Raw genomic sequence first — 26,053 nt, 5'->3', positions numbered from 1 at the left:
TTGGTTCAATTAACTACTTGTATAAACTACTTTACGCAGTTATGTAGTGATGTAGAATGTGGCAACCAATGTTTCATATTTAATTACTGACGGTTAATTACAAGTTACAACAATGTTAACACCGGTTTCCCGGTTCAAAGTCTGATGTTATTTGAGCAATTTATGACCTACCGACCACCTTAACCGGACTTTCTCGCTCTTTATACTGCATTGCCTCACTTCCTCTCTTGTTTCCAGCATAATGGTTACGGCCACTAGAGGGCTCTGCCTCGTAGCCCCTAATTTTAATATGAGCAGTCAGGAGCGGGACTTTTTTAGTCCCTGTAGAAGAGCAGGGTCTTTTTTGCCCCCTGAATACAGCCTGGTTACTGATTGGATAGATCGCTAAGCAGGATGTGACGTAGTACTCTACACCAGTAGTTCTCAACCTTTTTGAGTCGCGACCCCCAATTTAACATGCATGTTGTCCACGACCCCCGCTCACTGGACACAATCTCACACGCACAGTTCAGATCACCCAAAAAAGAAACAAAATGACCACAAAAAGACACAAAATGACTAAAAAAAGACATAAAATGACCAAAAAAAGATACAAATTGACCAAAAAATACACAAAATGACCAAAAAAAGACACAAAATGATTTAAAAAAGACACAAAATGACCAAAAAAAAGACACAAATGACCAAAAAAGACACAAAATGACCAAAAAAGGCACAAATTGACGACAGAATGATTTAAAAGACACAAAATGACCAAAAAAGACACAAAAATACAAAAAAATGATTAAAAAAAAGACACAAAATGAATCCAATCCTTTCCTTTCATAACTTTTTACTTGGTCCACTTAATTTTGATATCATCAGACAAATTGTTACAGAGAGAACATTTGGGTCCATCATTTTTACATCTGCACATATTAATTTAGCAATTTCACAGCCTTAAAGCAGCAGTTGGTGATATAATCGGGTGATATAATAGGTCTGACCTTCTGCCTCTGCCTGGAGGTGGAATGGAATACAGAGGCCATAATTTTATTAGGTTTTGATGAACAAGAAAGGGCTGTTTTAGAATTAAACAGTGGTTATTTGAAAGCAAGATGACTTACTTGCTGTACTTTCCCAGTCAGGTCAAATGAAATCAACCTTCAGCTTCACTTGCATCTGTTCATTCATAGGTAGCAAAGACATGAAGTGAATGAGCTACACAAAGGAAGATCTTGTTTATGAGCCTTTGTGCAGTGCAGCTGACTGATCCTTATAGTGGTGTGGCTGAAAAGCTTACCTTAGAGTGGCAATTGATGAAAGTAATGGCGTCATGGGCTGAAGAGGTAAACAGGCTCAGGTGGTATATCAGAAGGTCGAGGTTTGATCGAGATTTGCTGCGTTCGTTGGTGTCTGAATGAAGGTGGCACCATTTAAGGTAGCCTTGGCCTCCAGTACCATTGTGTGTGTGAATGGGTGAATGAGCGCTGTCTGTAGTGAAAAGCATATTGAGTGGTCGCAAAGCCTAGCCTGGCTATCACCAGAGCTCTTAGCCAATCAGATCAGTTATACCAGATGACGTAGTAGAGCAACAGAGATGGATGTTTGTTGTGTGTGTGTCTGTGAGAGAGTGTTGCTGCTGCTTTGCTTCTCCAGTTCTCGCTTTCTGCAAGATTATTTATTTTCACGCTTTATTCCCCCTCATGTCATTCAGCCACACACATCCACTGATTTTATGGGCAATAAACAAGCTGCTGGGGGTCTCTGGGGGCTCCGCTGTCCCCCGGCTCGTAGCCAGATCACCGGCGTTACAGCAGCGAGCGGTAGCGGGGCTATTAGCTATTAGCCCCGCTACCGCTCGCTGCTGTAACGCCGGTGATCTGGCTACGAGCCGGGGGACAGCGGAGCCGCCGAGAGACCTTTCGCCTTTCGACTTTGGCTCTAAACTATTTAAAACACCATCTACAGCTAAAGAGAGTTTTGCGTCTGCAGCAGCCATGTTGGATCCGTAAGAAAACTACAAGCTTCCAAGTGCCGAGTAGTACGCGTCATCGTCTTGCCGTCCCTCCCCGCTCTGTGATTGGATCCCTAAAACAGGGCTAAGAAACCTCTCTGGTTTCCAGACTGGATGGAGGTTCGAAATTAAATTCGAGGGCGCAAGGCAGTCTGGGTATACCCAGGCTACGCAAAGCCACAATTGCTCAAAATTAGTATTTTTGGTCTTATTTTAAGACATCATTGGTTTTCCAGCACCAAAATATTTTTACTTCTTTAAAGAATTCTTACAAGGAAAAAATTACTTACTGGACCGGCAGGTAATTGTACTTGTTTCAAACATTTTTTTTGCTTAATTTTAGTTATTTATCGAGTTATTATAGTTATTTATAAGAAACCTCTCTGGTTTCCAGACTGCCTGGAGGTTCGAAATGAAATTCGAGCGCGCAAGGCAGTATGGGTAAACCCAGGCTAGGCAAAGCCTATTAAAGCGCAATAAGTGTGGCCCATTTACCATTTATCTACCTTTTGGATAATGAAGCTGACCAGCAGTCATGGGAGTTTAATATAATGAGAAATGTGAAAAGTTTATAATGCAAAGGTACGGTGGCCCTGAGAGCTCACACTGCTGCAGCTTAAGAAAACACATGCAAATACACAAAACACAAGCAAATTGAGAAAACTTCTTCATCAATTTGACAACACAAACACCGAATGTAGAAAACGTGCTGCAAAGACCACAACACAACAGAAGTGTTTTCCAGAGGACACTTAAAAGTGATGTACATGTCTGGACACGCATGTGATATTATCATGTTATTTCAAGATAATGATTATCATTATCATAACATTATTTCATGATAATGATATTTTCATGTTATAACATAATATATTGCGCTAGCCCGCTAGCGTTAGCCCACTAGCCCTTATTAATCACATCACAGTTAAAAACTAAAAACACATTTTAGTTTCTCTCTCTGTAACGCTAGCCATCGCCGGCTAACGTTAGCACGACATGTTCGGGTGCTAACGTTAGCACGCTATGATCTTAATGATAATTACTGCTGTGCTTGTGTTCTCAATTTGATCGAGATGTTCTCTCCATTTGCTTGTGTCGTGTGTATCTGCATGTGTTTTCTTAAGTTACAGCGCAGTTTGACCCTCAACAATTTAATTTAATTTTCCTGTTCCCCGATTTTGATCCATATTTATCTCAATTTAATTGTGTAATTGAAAGAGCATGTGCTCCCAGAATCTGCTGCACTGCCGCTGACAAAATGTCCATTAATCACCAGAGATGTGCCTTCTGAACTGAAGAGGGTTTAATCAATGTGTCGCTGGTTTTGCATGTGATCTCTCTATGTTCTTGTTCTTTTTCTCCTCCTTCTTTCCTGGACAGCACACATCTTCGCATTAATGCACTTGGCTGTGCGTGTGTCTGCATTTGTGCCAGTGGGGAAGTGCAAGTTGTCCTCCATCAAACAGCTGTACATTTATATAATTCAGCGGTTCCCAAACTTTTTTAGCCGCACACCCCCTTCTACGTCCCAACCAAGTTGACGCACCCCCAATCCCCCACACCTTCAAAAAAAACCAAATACAATAAGCTTTTTTATAGCCATATTAAAGGCGGCATGTTTAATCATGCTCAAATGACAATGATGTAATAAAATAATCACGATCACAACAATGCGGTCTCGCATTTGAATTAATCTGAAACACTAACACAGTTTCAATATAATGCAACAAAGTTATGCGCAAGCTTCCACTTTTAAGAGCAAAGAGGATGATGACAGGCTCAGGATCAGAGGCAGAAAGCTCATAAGTTGGGAAAATGTTATAATATTTTGAGCCGCGTTGAGCAAAAATAACTGCTTCTACGCTTCATTTTAAGATGAAGTGCATTTTGAATAGCCTGCATTTGTTTATTTACAGTTTTTGATTTTACATTTTACAAAGGAAATGTTTATTTACACTTCTTTATTGTGTGTGGGGGAAAAAAATTTAATTAACAGACTGCCATTACATTTTTCATCTCCCCGCACCCCTTAGCTGGCAGCTCGTGCACCCCCTGGGGGTGCCCGCGACACCACAGTTTGGGAATCCCTGATATAATTGATCAGCTAGCAGCCATTGATCAGGCTGATAGATTCACAGTCAAAGCGAGAGATTTTCACGCTGGAGGTGTTGAAAGCGACAAAACCCAAGGTACTGTAGTATATTTTCTGCCACAAATAGTATACTGTACGTGACATGGGCAGAGGATATTGGCGCCAGTAAAGAGGGGCCTCTCTGACCCTTTGGGGCTCATCCTGACCCTTGGGAAAATAGAGACATCAGGAGTTCTCGGGGAGACTCTGGGGACCGCCTGTTTGGACAGTGGAGATGTTGGAATGTGAACATCGATCAGAAAGAAGAGGGGTTTTGGATGTCAGCCAAATAAGGTTAAAAAGTAAATTTAGTGAGTGTATTTGGGCCCCGGGAAGACGCCCCCATTACGTTGAACCGAGTATATAAAACACCTTCACACAGAAAATTTAGAGAGGAGACAGGGCTTCATTTGGTGTGGGACCTTTCATTCAACAGCCTTAAAATTGGACAATAGTCTCCTCCAATGTTCCTGTACTTTTGCTGAGTTATAATAAAGAAGACTAAAAGGAACTTTCACCTGGTCGTCCATCCATTCTTTTTCACTCAAAAGGGGTAGTGAATCGTACACTACAGTACTCCAAAGTCCCTTTCACACATTGTGGTGTTACATAAGAACTTTAGGTTCTGTTGTGGGTGAGGATGCTTTTAGCCAGATTTTAGCGTACCTGTTGCGTAGATGTTCTGCCATTAAGGACCCTTAAATGTCAGAAGTACTTTCCCATCAGATGTCTCCCTAAAGGTCTGTGCTCAAGCCAATTCAACTGTCTGCATCTCAGATGTGAGTGGGCTGATGGAGGTGCAGAAGGAGCCTGTTACCTAAGCCTTGATTGAATTTGTCTTCAAGAGCTGCTAGTTCTGCCAGGCTGGCGCCACTCCCAGTACTCTCCTTTCCCCTATTTTCTGTTGTTGTTTCCATGGCTTGATTGATGATTTAAATAACAGCATCAGTAGTCAGTCTGCACCTCGGTTTTTTTTCGTGTACCCACTCAACCAATGGTTCATCATGCTGGAGGGGTGTTAGGGTGCTTGCAGTCCCATTGCGGCTTCAGCCCGTAGTGTAGTGGCATAAATAGGCTGCAGATTGATGATGGAGGGTCCTTGTCATGTTTTCCAAGTGTCGCTGAAATCAGTTAGAGCAAAATGTGCCTTTTTGAGCTCACAGCAGCCTGTGCAATGTTAAAAAAAAGCCTAGGTTAATTACAAAACAGCCTTCTTTGCACGAAGTATACAGAGATCTTTATCCAGGATGCACATTCTATAGGTACCAATAACTTTTCTGCGGATAATGGAAAATGTATATTATTATGTGTTGTTCTGATAATACAATAACTTAATAATCAATTAGTTAATAAGCAGCATCTACACTGATAATACTCAGTTTACAGTCTGTGGGCCTAATCAAACAAACGGACCAATCAGGAGAACAGGGTTTGTGTCCCATGTGAAAACAAAAGTAAAAAAAGTAACCAACTTTTTACGTAACTTCCTTTATTTACGTAACTTCCGCGGCTCAAGTCACCCTCATAACTACTTCATTTACGAAATTTACGTATGTTTATTTACTGTTTAAACTGTCTTATAACACCGTACCAGGAAGTTTTTAGGTCAGTGGTTTTGTAGCCTAAATTCACAGAAACTGCAGCCTTTTTTACAACCCCAAACCGTACTTGTATCTATAGTGGCGTGAGTGCTATTTTCCGAACACTCTGCGGTACCGTGAGCTGTGAAACGTTTGACAAATGCTCATATGTGTCATTATGGGTGGTATTAGGGCTGTTTCCACTACCAGGAAATACCCGGAATGAGGCGGGTCTCACTCTCCGTAACGCCCCTAATTTGAATACAAGCCGTCCGAAGCGGACTTTTGTCGGGACTTTTTTAGTCCCTGGAGAAGAGCAGGGTCTTTTTTTCCTGAAAAATGCCTGGTTGCTGATTGGATAGATCGCTAAGCAGGATGTGACGTAGTAGTCGACGCCACAACAACACACACCATTTGTAAAAGCCAGCGAAACAGTGTTGCCAACAAAGCGACTTTGTTGCTATAATTAGCAACTTTTCGGCTCTTCTTAACGAGCTGCTGTGGCCGGCGTCTCGTTAAGAAGAGTAAGAACGAGTGGAAGCGGCACATTCCTCCCGCAGCAGTCTCTCCCAGCTGCAGTCACAGAGCAGGCTAACAGTTAGCTCTGTAGCAGTACAGTGTGTATGTGCTAACAGGCTAACAGTTAGCTCTGTAGCAGTACAGTGTGTATGTGCTAACAGGCTAACAGTTAGCTCTGTATCAGTACAGTGTGTATGTGCTAACAGGCTAACAGTTAGCTCTGTAGCAGTACAGTGTGTATGTGCTAACAGGCTAACAGTTAGCTCTGTATCAGTACAGTGTGTATGTGCTAACAGGCTAACAGTTAGCTCTGTAGCAGTACAGTGTGTATGTGCTAACAGGCTAACAGTTCGCTCTGTAGCAGTACAGTGTGTATGTGCTAACAGGCTAACAGTTAGCTCTGTATCAGTACAGTGTGTATGTGCTAACAGGCTAACAGTTAGCTCTGTAGCAGTACAGTGTGTATGTGCTAACAGGCTAACAGTTAGCTCTGTAGCAGTACAGTGTGTATGTGCTAACAGGCTAACAGTTCGCTCTGTAGCAGTACAGTGTGTATGTGCTAACAGGCTAACAGTTAGCTCTGTAGCAGTACAGTGTGTATGTGCTAACAGGCTAACAGTTAGCTCTGTAGCAGTACAGTGTGTATGTGCTAACAGGCTAACAGTTAGCTCTGTAGCAGTACAGTGTGTATGTGCTGCTGCTGCAGGAGGTGTTCACTTAGCGATCTCTGTTTGTTTACAACAAGCACTAGACACTCTGTGCACAGTTAGCGATGTCGTTAATTCACGATCACTATGTTTATGATCAGCGGAGACGCTGTGCATAATTAGCCATGCTGGTTTGTTTATGATTAGCTGCTGATGTTGTGCACAGTTAGCGATGGCAGCCACAGTTGCTTCTCCCGTGTTTAATCCTTCGCGACGATCGAAAACCAAACGTCACCTCTGGAGTCTCTAAATCCCTCTGGGGGTCTTTTTCTAGTGGAGCGGACTTTTGAGAGGGCGTGGCCTGAGGCTTTACCGGTGGCCACTTTTCCCCCTAAAGGTAAACCCGGCTATTGACAAACGGTCTATTCTGTCATGTAGGTTGGAGGTCTTGTTGAAAAAAAGTTGCCAGACTGCATTAAAAAGGCATCAAAAGTTTGCCTGTTTGTAAAAAATAAATAAATAAATAAATTCCACAGCCACCAAATTGGAAAAGTTTGGTGTGGTTGGTAAAGCCCACAATTCAATTCAATTCAATTTTATTAACATAGCCCAGAATCACAAATCACAGATTTGCCTCAAAGGGCTTTACAGTCCCCATGGTACCACTCCCTCTGTCCTAAGACCATCACATCGGCCAGGGAAAAAAATGCAAAATTCAAATTGTGTTTGGAAATCATGGACGTCATGTCTACTGGGCGTAAGAGGAAAAGGACGATCCAGATGGTTACCAGCACAAAGTTGAAAAGCCAGCATGTGTGATGGTATGGGGGTGTGTTAGTGCCCATGGATCATGGAACCATTAATGCTGGAACACATGCTGCCATCCAGACAACGTCTTTACCAAGGATGTTTCTGTTTTTTTCAGTGAAATAATGACAAGCCACATGTGTTACAACAACATGGCTTCAAAGGTAAAGAGTGTCGGTACTAGACTGGCCTGTTCCAGATCTGTCTCCAAATGAAAATGTGTGGCACATTATGAAGCGCAAAATACAAACACGAAGGCTCCAGATTGTTGAGCAACTGAAGTCGTATACACTGTTAAAAAAACACTCTTGTTTTTACGGTTAAAAAACCAGCAGCTGTGGTTGCCAGAACTTTACCACAATAAACACGGTGCAACTTTTTTTTTATTTTTTTTTTAAATTAATTTAGACAAAACACAACACAAATCACCAATGAACAAACAGAGAAAAACAAGAACAAAACAAAAAACACAACAACAACAAAATCACAAAACCAACCCAAATAAATAAATAAAACCACAATAATAAACAAGAACCTTAACACATCAAAACTAAAACAAGACGCAAACAAACATCAAACATAATTACCACATAAAACACACAGTATATCAGTAAACTTGATAACCTAAGAGAAAATAAAAAAGGGTTAAGTTAAATTAAATGCCAGCCTTCCACTTCAATAAACCTTTCCACCTTTCCAAATAGCGTCCAACATCACCATTCCTATTAGCAATATAACCTTCCAAAACAAAATAACGTTTAATAAGCATCCTAAATTGATTAATGTTCAAAGAATCTGCATTGACAGCTTTAAAAATAAATCTTTTCCCCAACAAGATAATTAAATTATTATCAACACGGTGCAACTTTTTCTAATATTACGGTAAAATGATATTAGCACTGTTGATTTCACGTTTAAGATTGCCATTTTATTCCATATTTTACCATTTAAAAAAAAGTTTTTCCATTAAAAGAAACGCTGTTCTGCCATATAATTGACAAGAAAATACTTTATAAATGCTGCATAAATTAAAGATTTTAACATTAAATATTACAGCATATTTTGTTAGAGATATGGTGTTTAGTATATTTAACAGCGAGAAAAAGTATTTTTACAAAAAATAAATGCAAAAATGACGGCTTGTATATATATTACAGTATATTTTTTGCTACAAACACAGTGCCAGTGTATTTTACAGTGGAGTAATGTATTTTAAAAAAATAAAAAATGTAAAAAATACTGTTTTGGCTGATATATACATTTACGGTGTTTCATTGTAACTGAAACTGAATTAACCAATTCATCATTTTATAGCCTTTTACTGTCACGGTTTAGCAATTTTTCACCATAAAATCTACAGACATTTTTTACAGTGTATCAGGCAAAATTTGGCTTTCAGAACTTCAATAATTAGTGTCCTCAGTTCCTAATAAAGGTGATAAATATACTTCTGAATGACTAAATAAATAATAAAGTCTATTATTTTAATCATTAAATATACTGCCTTTGCCTACAGTTTCCAATGGATTATAACTCAAAAAAAGGATTAAAAAATGATCACACTGTTTTATTTTTATTTTAGAAAGCGCTCCAACTCTTTCGTAATCACGGTTGCACGTTTTCCATTTTTTCTGGTGTTTCCATCTCTTCTGCTCTTCACCCAGGCAGCAAAGGCTTCACATTCATTAATTGCACGCCATCAGTCGAGTGTATTTTGATTGGTTCCTTACTCTGTAATCACTGTGTGGTTACACAATAAAAGCATGAGACTTCACATGGACTCAAACCTGAGCCACGTTATAATATCTCCAGTAGATATACAGTTTATGCACAAAAAATAATGTCCACAACGTAAAGACATCCTGCAGGAGCTGAGTAGGAGTTTAATGACCGCCTGTCACTCACTTTTTGATTCTACGTCAGAGGTTCAATCAGAACACCTGTGATCCGCACTATGAATGAATTAGATGACGTATGTATGTGCATTTAAAATGCTACAGCATGGCAATACCTTATGTAATCCTGGTCATCTTGTCATCTCTGCATTCACAAGCCTGAGACCCGCGGGGCTAATTCTTTAGCATTAGTCCCTGCAGCGTTGTTGTTCATGTTCTGTCTCCGTGTGTCCCACAGAGCGGACTGTAATATAATCAACAGTTAGACGAAAGTGTGAGTCACAGAACAGCTTAAAATGTTCGGCTTTAATTGCACAGCAGTGTTCTTCTCTTGGCATGGAGACAGAGAGGGACTATAGATGAAGAGACATTAGGGACGAGGCTCACTGGAAATACAGTGGGTGGCAAAGGAACATGGAAAATGCAACCTGGTCTCACAGAAATCCGTGGAATAGCCACGGAATCGCTCAAATTTCTGTGAAACTGACACGGATTTCGCTACAATGCAAGTTAATGACACAAAAGTTAAAAACACATAAAAAACACACATGAAATGACATAAAAAAATACTAAAAACACACAAAAAAACACAAAAACGCACAAAAAATTGCAAAAAACGCACAAAAAACACGCCAAAAATTTTTACAAAAAACACAAAGAAATGACAAAAAACACATAAAAACACACAAAAAAACAACTTGGTCTCACAGGAATCCGTGTAATAGCCACGGATTTCGCTTAACTCAAAATCCGTGGAATAGCCACGGAATCGCTCAAATTTCCGTGAAACTGACACGGATTTCGCTACAATGCAAGTTAATGACACAAAAGTTAAAAACACATAAAAAACACACGTGAAATGACATAAAAAAATACTAAAAACACACAAAAAAACACAAAAACGCACAAAAAATTGCAAAAAACGCACAAAAAACACGCCAAAAATTTTTACAAAAAACACAAAGAAATTACAAAAAACACATGAAAACACACAAAAAACCAACTTGGTCTCACAGGAATCCGTGAAATAGCCACGGATTCGCTTAACTCAAAATCCGTGGAATAGCCACGGAATCGCTCAAATTTCCGTGAAACTGACACGGATTTCGCTACAATGCAAGTTAATGACACAAAAGTTAAAAACACATAAAAAACACACATGAAATGACATAAACACACAAAAAAACACAAAAACGCACAAAAAATTGCAAAAAACGCACAAAAAACACGCCAAAAAAATTTACAAAAAACACAAAGAAATTACAAAAAACACAAAGAAATTACAAAAAACACATAAAAACACACAAAAAACCAACTTGGTCCCACAGGAATCCGTGAAATAGCCACGGATTTCGCTTAACTCAAAATCCGTGGAATAGCCACGGAATCACTCAAATTTCCGTGAAACTGACACGGATTTCGCTACAATGCAAGTTAATGACACAAAAGTTAAAAACACATAAAAAACACACATGAAATGACATAAAAAAATACTAAAAACACACAAAAAAACACAAAAACGCACAAAAAATTGCAAAAAACGCACAAAAAACACGCCAAAATTTTTTACAAAAAACACAAAGAAATTACAAAAAACACATAAAAACACACAAAAAACCAACTTGGTCTCACAGGAATCCGTGAAATAGCCACGGATTCGCTTAACTCAAAATCCGTGGAATAGCCACGGAATCGCTCAAATTTCCGTGAAACTGACACGGATTTCGCTACAATGCAAGTTAATGACACAAAAGTTAAAAACACATAAAAAACACACATGAAATGACATAAAAAAATACTAAAAACACACAAAAAAAAACACAAAAACGCACAAAAAATTGCAAAAAACGCACAAAAAACATGCCAAAAAATTTTACAAAAAACACAAAGAAATTACAAAAAAACACATAAAAACACACAGAAAACCAACTTGGTCTAACAGGAATCCGTGAAATAGCCACGGATTTCGCTTAACTCAAAATCCGTGGAATAGCCACGGAATCGCTCAAATTTCCGTGAAACTGACACGGATTTCGCTACAATGCAAGTTAATGACATAAAAAATACTAAAAACACATAAAAAACACACATGAAATGACATAAAAAATACTAAAAACACATAAAAAAAACACAAAAACGCACAAAAAATGGCAAAAAACGCACAAAAAACACACCAAAGTTTTTTTTACAAAAAACACAAAGAAATAACATAAAACACATAAAAACACACAAAAAACCAACTTGGTCTCACAGGAATGTGTGAAATAGCCACAGATTCGCTTAACTCAAAATCCGTGGAATAGCCACGGAATCGCTCAAATTTCCGTGAAACTGACACGGATTTCGCTACAATGCAAATTATTGACAGTCATATCCCGTGGCTATTGGTTTGTTCCAAGTCACGTGACTTTTAAGGTCCTGGCGGTCAGAATAAAATACATGGTGGACAGTTCTCTCATTTTTAGTGAAAAATCAATATTTTGACTTAGTTTCTGCATAAAAATGGATTTTGATCACATTTCTAGCGAGAAATATATGTTTTATTTTCTAAATCTTCACTCAGTGAATGTACATAATCACTTTGTATGTTGGAATAGCCACGGGATATGACTGGCATTAACTTGCATTGTAGCGAAATCCGTGTCAGTTTCACGGAAATTTGAGCAATTCCGTGGCTATTCCACAGATTTTGAGTTAAGCGAAATCCGTGGCTATTTCACGGATTTCTGTGAGACCAGGTTGGGAAAATGACACTGAAGAAAGGGGTGTGCCATATCGTATCGTTCTCGATAATATCGGGATATTTTTTTATGGTTAAAATAATGCATATCATGATATTGGCAACATTCCTACTTCTTGATGTAGTGGTTAAAGTTGTTTTAATCACAAAAAGCTACTTACTCCCTGTCGCTAAACACATGCAGCTTTCAAAATAAGAGCACGGTGTGTTAACAGAATCCACCACAGAATTTACAAGAAGACTGTCAAAATAAGATGCCTTAAATAAAACATACAAGAACCTTTATTTTCCTTTACAAAATGTCATTAAAATATGCCCCCGGAACCCCTGAAAGGTTATTTTTTATTATTTGCTCATACTCAAGAGTACATTTTTTTGTATTTGGCAACTGTTGAGATTTGCACTTCAAACTACATTTTAGATTTTTAATTATTTATACAGACTAAAAAAAAAAAATCATATTTTCTATCTTTTTAAGTATTTCCTAATATCGTCAAGAATATTGTTATCGCAAAAATAGCCTGCAATATCGTGATATTCTTTTAGGGCCATATCGCCCAGCCCTAACTGAAGATGGAGATCTCTGGTCAGTTATTCTTTTTTTTTTTTTTTTCATGTTCGGTCTACCTCTAATTTTGTTCATACATTTTTTTTAAACAATATGTTTTTTGATTTTCACAGCACACAGTGAAAAACAAACAAACACAAAAAACAAACAAAACGAAAAATAAATTATATAGATAGAAAAATAAATGACAGTTGAGCGCCCCACATGTTCCAGTCCTATGTAAATCCTCATGTAAATATGGTTGAAATATTCATACCAATGTATAACATAGAAGGATCCCATATTCTATGAAAGATGTCATCTTTATCAAGCAGCATCATGTCAGATAGTCAGGAGATATATATTCTATTATAACATTATGCCATTGTGTTCTAGAGGGAGCTTTATCTGTTGTCCAGTTTAAGAGAATACATTTTCTAGCACAGAAAGTCACATAGCAGTTTTTAAACATACTGTTGTATGGTGTTCTTTTCATGTATTTGGCCAAACTATACTATACCATACTGACCTACCTGTCTGTCTGTGTCTGTCTGTCTGTCTGTCTGTCTGTGTCTGTCTGTCTGTCTGTCTGTGTCTGTGTCTGTCTGTCTGTCTCTGTCTGTCTCTGTCTGTCTGTCTGTCTGTCTGTGTCTGTCTGTCTTTGTCTGTGTCTGTCTGTCTGTGTGTCTGTGTCTGTGTCTGTCTGTCTTTGTCTGTGTCTGTCTGTCTGTGTGTCTGTGTCTGTCTGTCTTTGTCTGTGTCTGTCTGTCTGTGTGTCTGTCTGTCTGTCTGTCTGTCTCTCTGTGTCTGTGTCTGTCTGTCTGTCTCTCTGTGTCTGTCTGTCTATCTGTCTCTGTGTCTGTGTGTCTGTCTGTCTGTCTGTCTGTCTCTCTCTGTGTCTGTCTGTCTGTCTGTCTGTCTGTCTCTCTGTGTCTGTGTCTGTCTGTCTGTCTCTCTGTGTCTGTCTGTCTATCTGTCTCTGTGTCTGTGTGTCTGTCTGTCTGTCTGTCTGTCTGTCTGTCTGTCTCTCTCTCTGTGTCTGTCTGTCTATCTGTCTGTCTGTCTGTCTGTCTGTCTCTCTGTCTTTGTCTGTTTTTTTGTTTTGTTTTTACCATACCATAAAATGGTGTTCTTTTCATATTGTACATATTTGTTTGTATTTTAAAATAAATTCTGTGTTTCACAGGGAGCCAGTGCAGCGATGCTATAATCTCTTTTCCTAGTTATTGTCAATAGACAAGCTTCAGCTCTCTGGAGCAGGTGGAGAGTTTAAGAGAGTTATTGGAGCAACCTGACAGTTCAACAATCTAGCCTTGAGGTAGCAGAAGCATAAGCTATTTTTTCTGCATCCTTTTTAGGACAGGATGATAAGTTAAAAAGTGGTCGTCCTTCAAGTTTGTTTTATATGGAAGTAGTAAGAATCTTAATGAATCATAGATGTGTTTTGGGCTGAACTCTGGGCTTAGCCAATTAAAGAAGCAACCTAATGCTTTCAAATGATCTGTTAACCGGAGCCTCTGAGAAGCCATGATTGGATTGCAGGTGGTTGCATAAACCAGCTATTCTCAACCTTGGGGTCGGGACCCCAATTGTGGTCGCGAGATGATTTCTGGGGGTCGCCAAATCATTTAGGAAGTCAGCTCTGTCTCCACTGTGTTAAAGTGTTCATGTGTGAATGTGTTTTAGTCTTTTTATTGTCACTTAATGTCTTTTTTTTTGTCATTTTGTGTGTTTTTTGTCATTTTGTGTCTTTTTTTGATAATTTTCTGGTCAATTTGTGTCTTTTTTGGTAATTTTGTTTCCTTTTTTTGGTCATTTTATGTCTTTTTTTTAGTCATTTTGTGTCTTTTTTTTTAGTCATTTTGTGTCTTTTTTTTAGTAATTTTGTGTCTTTTTTTCGTCATTTTATATCTTTTTTGGTCATTTTGTGTCTTTTTTTGGTCGTTTTATGTCTTTTTTTTTGGTCATTTAGTGTCTTCTTGGTCATTTTGTGTCTTTTCTGGTCATTTTGTGGTCATTTTGAGTCTTTTTTGGTCATTTTGAGTCTTTTTTGGTCATTTTGTTTCTTTTTTGGGTGATCTGAACTGTGCATGCATGTTAAATTGGGGGTCTCGACTCAAAAAGGTTGAGAACTACTGGCATAAACCATCCGTCTATCACTGTTTATCACTTTCACACACTGTCTGAAACCACTCAGGAGAAGACTGAGTTCGGGGCTATTTTAGCCATTTTTGAATCATTTTCATTCTGCCTTGTAGAACCTGATAATGTAATAAATTCCCGATAATGTAATAAAAATCTGCACCTGAGTCCATTGAAAATGTAATAAAACCTGATAATGTAATAACTTCCCGATAATGTAATAAAGTGCATTTCCCAATAATGTAATACACTTTTTACCAATAATGTAATAAAGTATAACACCAAGTACCTTTAGATTTCAAGAAGCTGTTGAATCATTCGTTGTCATGGATACCTCGTTTGTGAAAAACGGATGAACGGGTCAAAAGTGAATAAACATTCAACTTTGACCTGTTGGTGGCGCTAGAGCTCTGGAGCTAGAGTTGATACACAGTATCACCACTTGAACCCAAGTAATGGGTGGTCTGCTGTTAAATTATTACAATATTGGGGAATTATTACATTATCAGGACGTTTTGTAGTATTTGTAGTTTTTTCCACCTATTTTCTGTCTTTTGGCCAATGAAATGCATCAGAATACATGTGGGAGTGTCCCAATGCAACATGGGACTTTTCCAGAACTTTGAAATCATCACCAAAAAAAGACCCAAAATTACAAAAAAAAGACACAAAATGACCAAAAAAAGACACAAAATGACTACAAAAAAGACAAGAAGACACAAAATGACTTAAAAAGGACAAAAAAGACACAAAATAACTAATAAAGGACACAAATTACTAAAAAAAAACAACACAAAAGACACAAAATTACTAATAAAGGACACAAAATGACTACAAAAAAAGATACAAAATTACTAAAAACAAGACATAAAATGACACAAAAGAAGAAAAAAAAGACACAAAAAATCACAAAATGAGAATACATGTGTGAGTGTCGCAATGCATCATGGGACTTTTCAAGAATTTAAATCATGGTGGAAGACGACTATAGCGGAGGGAGCTCAGATATAACAGCTATAAGCTCTCAAATACGTTTTGAATATCATTTCTATCTGCTACAGAGGCTGAAAAATCTATTATTTAATTGGCGTTGACACTTTTGTTAAATTTTCAGAAACTTCAGGTTTTAGGGGGTTATTTTAAAATCCCTCATAGGTTTTACAGGCATTTTTTCCAGGCGTTTTAGGCCTAAATGGGTTAAATCTAACCTTCACTCATCACCTAAGGCTGCTGTAGTCAATATATGAGTGAACATATTTTGAAAAAGATTGTCCATGCTTATGAAGCAGAGAATGCCATTTGAGTAGGTGTAGGTCAGCACTTTCTTATACAGTTTGTTTCCTCTCACCTTTATTCATCTTCTTCTCTCTATCTTTCCTCTCCTGAGCATAGTGCCATGGTGTTGCCATGGCAACATTTGTGTCCCTTTTTTCCTGTGTTTTACAGTCCATCTAAGCACTTCCACAGCCCACAGCCAGCCAGTTATTTGGAGTTCTATCAATCCAACAACTGTTTCACTCAACAAGTCTACCATAGGTGAAATGCCTTTTATATAACATAACTGCCGGAGTTGAATAGTATCTATTTTAGCTGTGGAGTCAATTTATTGTCAACTGTGACCACTTATATAAGACATGTTGCTGTCACAGACCCAGAAGGATATGCGTGGTTCATCTAGCAGAGCTGAAACCTGCAAACAGACACCAATTAGGAACTCCAGCAAAAGTATACAGTGTTCGAATTAGCTCTATGTACCAATTGCTTGTGACATAACCACAGAAAGTGAGATGGTTATGTTACGGCTTGTCTACCTTTAAAACCTTCTGTTATATTTCTACTAGGGGTGCACCGGTTTCCTTAAATTTGCGGGATTGACAATTGGCCGATTCTTTTACATCAAACCGATCTTATCTAGCGATCTTATCTACCTCCGCAAAGGTCTGAAAGTATTTATTTTAAGTTCAATATTTTATTAACTACTTCAGACAAAAAATACAAAAATACTGCTGTTATTGTTTTTCAATAAAATAAGATTCAAACATTGAAGGTGTATGCTGTGAGTTGTAAAAAAAAATCGGTATCGGACAAAATCGGAATCGGCAGGTCAGGCTTTTTAAAAAGCGATGATCGGTGATCGGCCAGAAAATTGCAATCTGTGCACCCCTAATTTCTACTCTTCATTTGCACCTGGGCCATTAACAGCTAGTTTTACAACAGGGGAGACTGGAGCCATTCCAAGCTAACTATGTTAAACATCTATACACCTTAAAATCCTTTGGACCACAGCTAACAATCATGTACGATTGCCAAAGTACAAAAACTAGCACATAACAGGCCAATGAACTCCCAGCAAACAAAATGACATGATGTACAACTAAGCTAGAAGCTAACGTTAGGCTAACGTTAGAAAGGGTTAGGCTAACGTTAGCTAACTTAAGCCTAACGTTAGAAAGGGTTAGGCAAACGTTAGCTAACGTTAGCTAACGTTAGGCTAACGTTAGAGATGTCAAAGATAACTTTAACATTTCTAACATCTAAACATCTCTAGCAGAGTGACAATATGTTGCCTCAGATACATTGTTGACTTTGAACAGATGTAGACATCCTTGTTAATTTTATCCACGTTTAGTTGGTGTTGTGGTCTACCGCATAACTTTATCCAGAGCAGACACTTATCTGGGTTGAGAAGTGGCTTGGGAAAGGGTAGAAAAAACACCCCGTCACCCAGCCTCTTAGAATAGATTGCGTCGGAGTTGCATGTACCCCATGCACACCGTTTGACCATTTCAAACTTAAAATGTCAAGAAAAAACATATAAAAACGAATTAAAACTGCCTAACTCCAATGCATTTCATTGGACGTGGAAGCAGAGAATGTCCGAGTGTATTGGGTTAGCTATGCGCACTGTGATTGGCTCATCACGTTTGGGGGGTGTGGCTTAGCCATAGGTCAATTGGGCAATTAGTTGAAAGGGATAAAAAAAAAATAGCAGTGTGGCATTCAATCAGTGAGGTCATCCATTTTGTGAAAAAACAGGTCCTCTATTTAAGGCTGAAGCCAGCACTTGTTGAACATGCATTTCTCTTTGAAAGCCATTATTTATATACAGTCTATGGCCTCAACTACCCGCACAAAATTGAAATTGAATTTTGCGAACCAAATTTGAATTGTAAGAACTTAATGTTCAGGTCCAAACTAAAAAATAACAATTCAGATTCAGTTTTTCAATGCAGTGATTCAAATTGAACAATACAAATTCAAATTATGTGATTCAAATTCAGTTGTTTCATGCAATTATTCAAGTTAAGCAATTCAAATATAAAAAATAATTCAAATTCTGTTTCTGGTGGCACATATTTCAGCCCATATTATGGTTGGTACCAATGGATTCAAAGGTCTTATAGTTTCATGATACTGGTTTCTTCCCAGTAGTGTTACGACTGAGTCCACTAAAGCCTCTGAAAGAAAGAAAAAAGTTGTCTTGGCCCACCAGTGGACCATTAGAGCAGTAGTTCTCAACCTTTTTGAGTCGCGACCCCCAATTTAACATGCATGTTGTCCGTGACCCCCGCTCACTGAACAGAATCTCACACGCACAGTTCAGGTCACCCAAAAAGGAAACAAAATGACCAAAAAAGACACAAATTGACCACAAAATGATCAAAAAGGACACAAAATGACCAGAAAAGAGACAAAATGACCCAAAAAAGAAACAAAGTTACCAAAAAGACAGAAAATGACAAAAAAAGACAGAAAATGACAAAAAAAGGAAACAAAATGACCAAAAAAAAAACACAAATTGACCAGAAAATGATCAAAAAAAGACACAAAATGACTAAAAAAGACACAAATTGACCACAAAATGATCAAAAAAAGACAGAAAAAAGACACAAAATGACCAAATAACACACAATATGACCAACAAAAAGACTTTAAGTTACCAAAAAGACTAAAACACATTAACAAATGAACACTTTAACACAGTGGAGACAGAGCTGACTTCCAAAATTATTTGGCGACCCCCAGAAATCATCTCGCGAACCCAATTGGGGTCCCGACCCCAAGGTTGAGAATAGCTGCATTAGAACACTTAGGAGTCATATTTATATAACAGAAAAGTTACAGTTGGAAGCATATTTATACATAGGTGATTTTCTTGATGGAGTCCTGCTTTTACCCAGTCCTTCAGTAATTGAGCCCAGCTGAAGCATAGAAAAAAACCAACTTATTTTCCGACACGCTGCTGTGTGAACAGTGTTATTCAGTCCCATCAGACAGCCATTCACTCAGTGAGTTCCTGAATGGACTAGAGCTGTATAGGTAGGGAGCTGTTTAAACCAGGAAGCAGCTCATTCACTTTCTTTGTCTCTATTTTACTGTCTGTGCTGCGAATCAGTCCTCTTACAACACTCTTTAAAGAGCAATGCTCACAATGATAAAGACATAAATACACCAACCACTACATTAAACCCTTCCATAAAAGCTAAAGCGAGCGATGATGAAGCCAATTACTGGCTTCAGTGACAGGAAGACGGAGTGATTTGATAATGTTAAAGCTATTACTAATACGAGATTTCATTTAATATTGGAACACATTGTTTTTGACATTTTCAAATAGCAGGAAAAGAAAAGAAAGTAATGCCTGAACCACATACACAGCCATTGAGAAAAATAAATGGACTGTTTCCTTGCATTTTAAAGAGACAAACCCATTGACTGCTACCTGCATTTTTAGGATAACACTGACCATGATCATTTTTGGAGAAATTCTGAGATTATAATGGGTGTGTATTGCACGGAATGTTCGTGTCACAGTGTGTGACATCATCACCAGAGTGTAGAGGGAGAGAAAAAATTGTCAAAAAATAAATTTGAAAACTGCGCTCCAGGCCGCAAATTCCACTCTACAGAAATAATTTATATATAGAAATGTAGGAAAATTTGTCTTCTCACTCACAATCCTCTGGTAAAGCTGTCAGAGTTATAGTTTGGGCGTACGACGCACAGATGCGCCACCAAAACCACCAACAGCCTCATTGGGTCCCATATTAAAAACGCAGGAAGATTTCGGAAAAAAGGAAGATGTCACAGTTTTTTTAGATCGCTCTAACAAAGCTATTTTTTAATTTTTCTTTAAAAAAATCATATGTAGACATTCAGGAAGAACTCGGGACGCTCAAAGTGAAGTCGGATCAATGATAGGTATTATGGTTTTGCCAAAAATGCTTTCTGTTCGAGGCCAGAAATTCCAGTCCACCTCTGGCTGTTGTCACTCTTTCATTAACAGGTGCCAGTTAATTCTGTTGATTGCTTTGATCTTTGATGTGATTACAGTTACAGATACACACACACACACACACACACACACACACACACACATTTTGAGGTTAAAGGGCATAGTTTGAAATCTCTGAAGAATCTCATCATAGTGTACACACACCGGCAGTAGCCCCCATGGCCCTTTCAGAATTTCCCCAGAGGAAATTTTCTAGTTAATCATGTTAGGGAAAACATCTGTATTTTTATTGCACTACTTTTAAACAAACAATAGGAACAGTTTTTAGTGTACGGTGCTTGTTGTAAACAAGATTACTAAGTGAACACCTCCTGCAGCAGCAGCACATACACACTGTACTGCTACAGAGCTAACTGTTAGCCTGTTAGCAATTTGTAGACTGGACGCTAAGGGGTTAACGTCCCCTCCGGCTCTGCAGCTGGGAGAGACTGCTACAGGAGGACTGTGCCACTTCAACCCGTTCTTACTCTTCTGTAGCCTTCATCAGATGTGTCACGTGATGTTGGTGACACCTCTTATGAAGGCTACATAGGCAAGGTAGCCAAAACTGGTCAGGTACAAGAAAATATTTTGCTATATTGGCCTTGTGTAGAGAAACAGTGTAAAAAATGATATCAGTAGGCCTAATGAACCTCTTCAATATATAGTAAGAAGGAGTCTGCAAAAGTCTCCAATAACACCAGAAAAAGTTGCTGGATTTGTCGGCAGTCGCTTTTTGAAAAATAACCGCTAAGGGGGCCTGAAAAGTCGCTAAATATAGTAACAAAGTCGCTAAGTTGGCAACACTGCTTCACCGGCTTTTACAAATGGCGTGTTGTTGTGGTGTCCAGTACTACATCACATTCTATCCAATCAGCAACCAATCGGCGCTGTTGTGTTATTCTACCATTAAAGCAGGGAAGGCGGATACGGCGTTTTGTAGTATTTGTACTTTTTTCCACCTATTATCTGTCTTTTGGCCAATGAAATGCATCAGAATACATGTGGGAGTGTCACAATGCAACATGGGACTTTTCCAGAACTTTGAAATCACCAAAAAAGACACAAAATGACCAAAAAAGACACAAAAAGACACAAAATGAGAATACATGTGGGAGTGTCGCAATGCAACATGGGACTTTTCCAGAACTTTTAAATCATCACCAAAAAAAGACACAAAATTACTGAAAAAAGACACAAAATGACCAAAAAAAGACACAAAATGACTAAACAAAAGACACAAAATGACTAAAAAAGACAAGAAGACACAAAATGACAAAAAACACACAAAATGACTAATAAAGGACACAAAATGACTAAATAAAGACACAAAATTACTAATAAAGGACACAAAATTACTAAAAAAAGACACAAAATGACAAAAAAAGACACAAAATGACTAAAAAAAAGACACAAAATTACTAATAAAGGACACAAAATGACAAAAAAAGACACAAAATGACTAAAAAAAAGACACAAAATTACTAATAAAGGACACAAAATGACTAAAAAGTTCAGCTTTTTTTTTTTCAGCAACCAGGCTTTTTTCAGGGGAGAAAAACAGCCCCGCCCCCTGGTGGTTGGTGGACTACTGGTGTAGAAAGTGCTTGATTAGATATGCAGGAGAGACGCATTTTAAAATGGAAATATCGTCGACGATCATGTTAATTTAATCATGGCGGCCAAAATCTTGATCACGATTAAAATTCGATCAATTGTGCAGCCCTACCTCTAAGCCATGATTTTTTTTTTTTTACTGCAGTGTTCACACTTGGTCTCTTCTTTGTTTTCGGCTTACCTCTATTGCTTCAAATCTAAGATGCTCTTTTCTTTGTCTCGTTACCCCAAAAAACACATTAACTTTCTTCTAGAGAAACACAGCTCAGACTGCAACACTGGAGCCTCTCTAATCATGACCTCTGTTGTTCTGACTCATCTGTCAGGTGGCGAGATGGGAACATGGTACACGGAGGCTCTCCAGGCTCTTTGGTAGTCCCTACCTGGCCTGTTACTGCCTGGGCTTCGTCATCATTCTGCTCAACGTGTACCGCAGTCACAGGTGACGCACACACTTTTCTCCTCAGTCTGCTCTGTTAATGACATTTTTATTTGCCTTTTTTTCCATCCAGATCAGCTCAGTTTGGGTCAATTAAAAAAATATTCGAAGCATTTTCGATTGGCATTCACACATTGTATTAAAACACTGTTGCAGTATTGGAAATACATTAGAATTTGTGAATCAAAAATATAGAAAAATATTATTTTAACACAAAACAATGAATTGTGCCTCATTATGGCTGTATTGTTAATTCATATAAATGTGAATTAGTTTAATAAAGTATGTCCTTATAATCTACACAGGCAGAACTTAGACTGGCTTCATGAGAATCACCCAAAAGTCATATCCCGATATATTTAGGCTGAAGATGGATATACGATATATATCACAATATTGTATCAGAACTTGCGAAAACAAAGGCTAACCTGATAATGTAATAACCTCCCATTAATCTTATACTTTATTACATTATTGGTAAAAAAAAAAAAAGTGTATTGCATTATTGGGAAATGCACTTTATTACATTATCTGGAAGTTATTACATTATCAGGTTTTATTACATTTTCAATGGACTCAAGTGCAGATTTTTATTGCATTATCGGGGTTATTACATTATCGGGAATTTATTACATTATCAGAACTTGCGAAATGAAGGCTAACCTGATAATGTAATAACCTCCCATTAATGTTATACTTTATTACATTATTGGTAAAAAAAAAAAAAGTGTATTGCATAATTGGGAAATGCACTTTATTACATTATCGAGAATTTATTACATTATCAGAACTTGCGAAATGAAGACTAACCTGATAATGTAATAACCTCCCATTAATGTTATACTTTATAACATTATTGGTAAAAAAGTGTATAGCATAATTGGGAAATGCACTTTATTACATTATCGTGAAGTTATTACATTATCAGGTTTTATTACATTTTCAATGGACTCAAGTGCAGATTTTTATTACATTATCCAGGTTAGTACATTATCGGGAATATATTACATTATCAGGACTTGCGAAATGAAGGCTAACCTGATAATGTTAGAACCTCCCATTAATGTTATACTTTATAACATTATTGGTAAAAAAGTGTATAGCATAATTGGGAAATGCACTTTATTACATTATCATGAAGTTATTACATTATCAGGTTTTATTACATATTCAATGGACTCAAGTGCAGATTTTTATTACATTATCCAGGTTATTACATTTTCGGGAATATATTACATTATCAGGACTTGCGAAATGAAGGCTAACCCGATAATGTAATAACCTCCCATTAATGTTATACTTTATTACATTCTTGGTAAAAAAAAAAGTGTATTGCATTATTGGGAAATGCACTTTATTACATTATCGGGAATTTATTACATTATCAGAACTTGTGAAATGAAGGCTAACCTGATAATGTAATAACGTTCCATTAATGTTATACTTTATTACATTATTGGTAAAAAAGTGTATTGCATTATTGGGAAATGCACTTTATTAAATTATCGTGAAGTTATTACATTATCAGGTTTTATTACATTTTCAATGGACTCAGGTGCATATTTTTATTACATTATTGGGGTTATTGCATTATCGGGAATTTATTACATTATCAGGTTTTATTACATTTTCAGTGGACTCAAGTGCAGATTTTTATTACATTATCAGGACTTGCGAAATGAAGGCTAACCTGATAATGTAATAACCTCCCATTAATGTTATACTTTATTACATTATTGGTAAAAAAGTGTATTGCATAATTGGGAAATGCACTTTTATTACATTATCGGGAAGTTATTACATTATCAGGTTCTACAGCTCTGTAACATTATTGGAAATAAACAAGGTGGAGGAGACTGGTCGTGTCAAGGTGCGTTCAGAGTGAATGTGAAGCAGCTTTTAGCTGACTCACAGTGTCAGATGTAGAATGAAGTTCTACCTTATATAATGTTCAATCAATGACCTAGTTTTGTTTTTACTTTTTTCTTGATGCTATATTCATACACACACCCAGCCAAGCAACTTTGATAAACCTTTCTAATTAGTTTCCAACATGCAGGGCTCACTTCTACTCTTTAACCCTGTCTCTCTGTCAGCTTCCCTTCTTCTTCTACTTCTCACTCTTCTCTTTTCTTCCACCTCTGTCTCCTCTTTTCTTCTATCCCACTGCTGCTCTTTTCTTCCTTTCTATCCTACTTGAGTCCATATTCAATGGACTCAAGTGCAGATTTTTTTTGCATTATCGGGGTTATTACATTATCGGGAATTTATTACATTATCAGAACTTGGGAAATGAAGGCTAACCTGATAATGTAATAACCTCCCATTAATGTTATACTTTATTACATTATTGGTAAAAAGTGTATTACATTATTGGAAAATGCACTTTATTACATTATCGTGAAGTTATTACATTATCAGGTTTTATTACATTTTCAATGGACTCAAGTGCAGATTTTTATTACAGTATCCGGGTTATTACATTATCGGGAATTTATTACATTATCTGGACTTGCGAAATGAAGGCTAGCCTGATAATGTAATAACCTCCATTAATGTTATACTTTATTACATTATTGGTAAAAAAGTGTAATGCATTATTGGGAAATGCACTTTATTACATTATCGGGAAATTATTACATGATCAGGTTTTATTACATATTCAATGGACTCAAGTGCATATTTTTATTACATTATCCAGGTTATTACATTATCGGGAATTTATTACATTATCAGGTTTTATTAAATTTTCAGTGGACTCAAGTGCTGATTTTTATTACATTATCGGGACTTGCGAAATGAAGGCTAACCTGATAATGTAATAACCTCCCATTAATGTTATACTTTATTACATTATTGGTAAAAAAGTGTATTGCATAATTGGGAAATGCACTTTTATTACATTATCGGGAAGTTATTACATGATCAGGTTCTACAACACTGTTGCATTATTGGAAATAAACAAGGTGGAGGAGACTGGTCGTGTTAAGGTGCGTTCAGAGTGAATGTGAAGCAGCTTTTAGCTGACTCACTGTGTCAGATGTAGAATGAACTTCTACCTTATATAATGTTCAATCAATGACCTAGTTTTGTTTTTACTTTTTTCTTGATTCTATATTCATACATAACACCCAGCCAAGCAACTTAGATAAACCTTTCTAATCAGTTTCCAACATGCAGGGCTCACTTTTACTTTTACTCTTTAACCCTGTTTCTCTGTCAGCTTCCCTTCTTCTTCTACTTCTCACTCTTCTCTTTTCTTCCACCTCTGTCTCCTCTTTTCTTCTATCCCACTGCTGCTCTTTTCTTCCTTTCTATCCTGATCCGTGCCCACGGTTCCTGTCTGTGCCAGTGTCGCCCCACGCCTGCCATCATACAGCACCCAGTGGAAGCACACGCTCCCACTACTCCCACTGTGGATCAACACGGTGACAAAGCACCCTTAACAAAACCACACATACATATACAGTATGCCAGAGCCAGAAAAATATATTTTTTTGCCTTTCTCAAAGGATGTCTGTGATGCCTGTTGCCGGGCAACAACGGTTTTAGTACAAGCTGCCTCGAATCGATACATTGTCTTGCCAGTTTTTGCTTCTGAAGAGAATATTTATCAACACACAGTGAGTGCAACATGAAAAAACTGAGAAAATGAATTATGCACTACTGCTATTTTTAGACGTGTTAGGAACTGAAGATGTGAATGAATCGAAAAAAT

At 37.5% G+C, this 26,053-nt stretch overlaps 1 protein-coding gene across 3 annotated transcripts in view; it reads left to right on the top strand.

Annotated features, from left to right (window-relative positions):
• The window catches only part of pemt (phosphatidylethanolamine N-methyltransferase), a 139,877-nt gene that overhangs the window by 43,973 nt on the left and 69,851 nt on the right, over positions 1–26,053 (top strand). For all 3 annotated transcript variants that reach the window (XR_009389374.1, XM_059324128.1, XM_059324129.1), the window contains exon 3: positions 22,223–22,338. Coding sequence is in view for 2 of the 3 variants with exons in the window: in XM_059324128.1 (XP_059180111.1) it covers positions 22,223–22,338 (116 nt within the window). In the remaining variant the exon portion in view is untranslated. The remainder of the gene's footprint in view (positions 1–22,222; positions 22,339–26,053) is intronic.

This window comes from Centropristis striata, chromosome 21 (genome assembly GCF_030273125.1).
Source record: "Centropristis striata isolate RG_2023a ecotype Rhode Island chromosome 21, C.striata_1.0, whole genome shotgun sequence".
NCBI classification, from domain to species: Eukaryota; Metazoa; Chordata; class Actinopteri; order Perciformes; family Serranidae; genus Centropristis; species Centropristis striata.
This window is presented reverse-complemented; position numbering and strand designations above follow the sequence as displayed.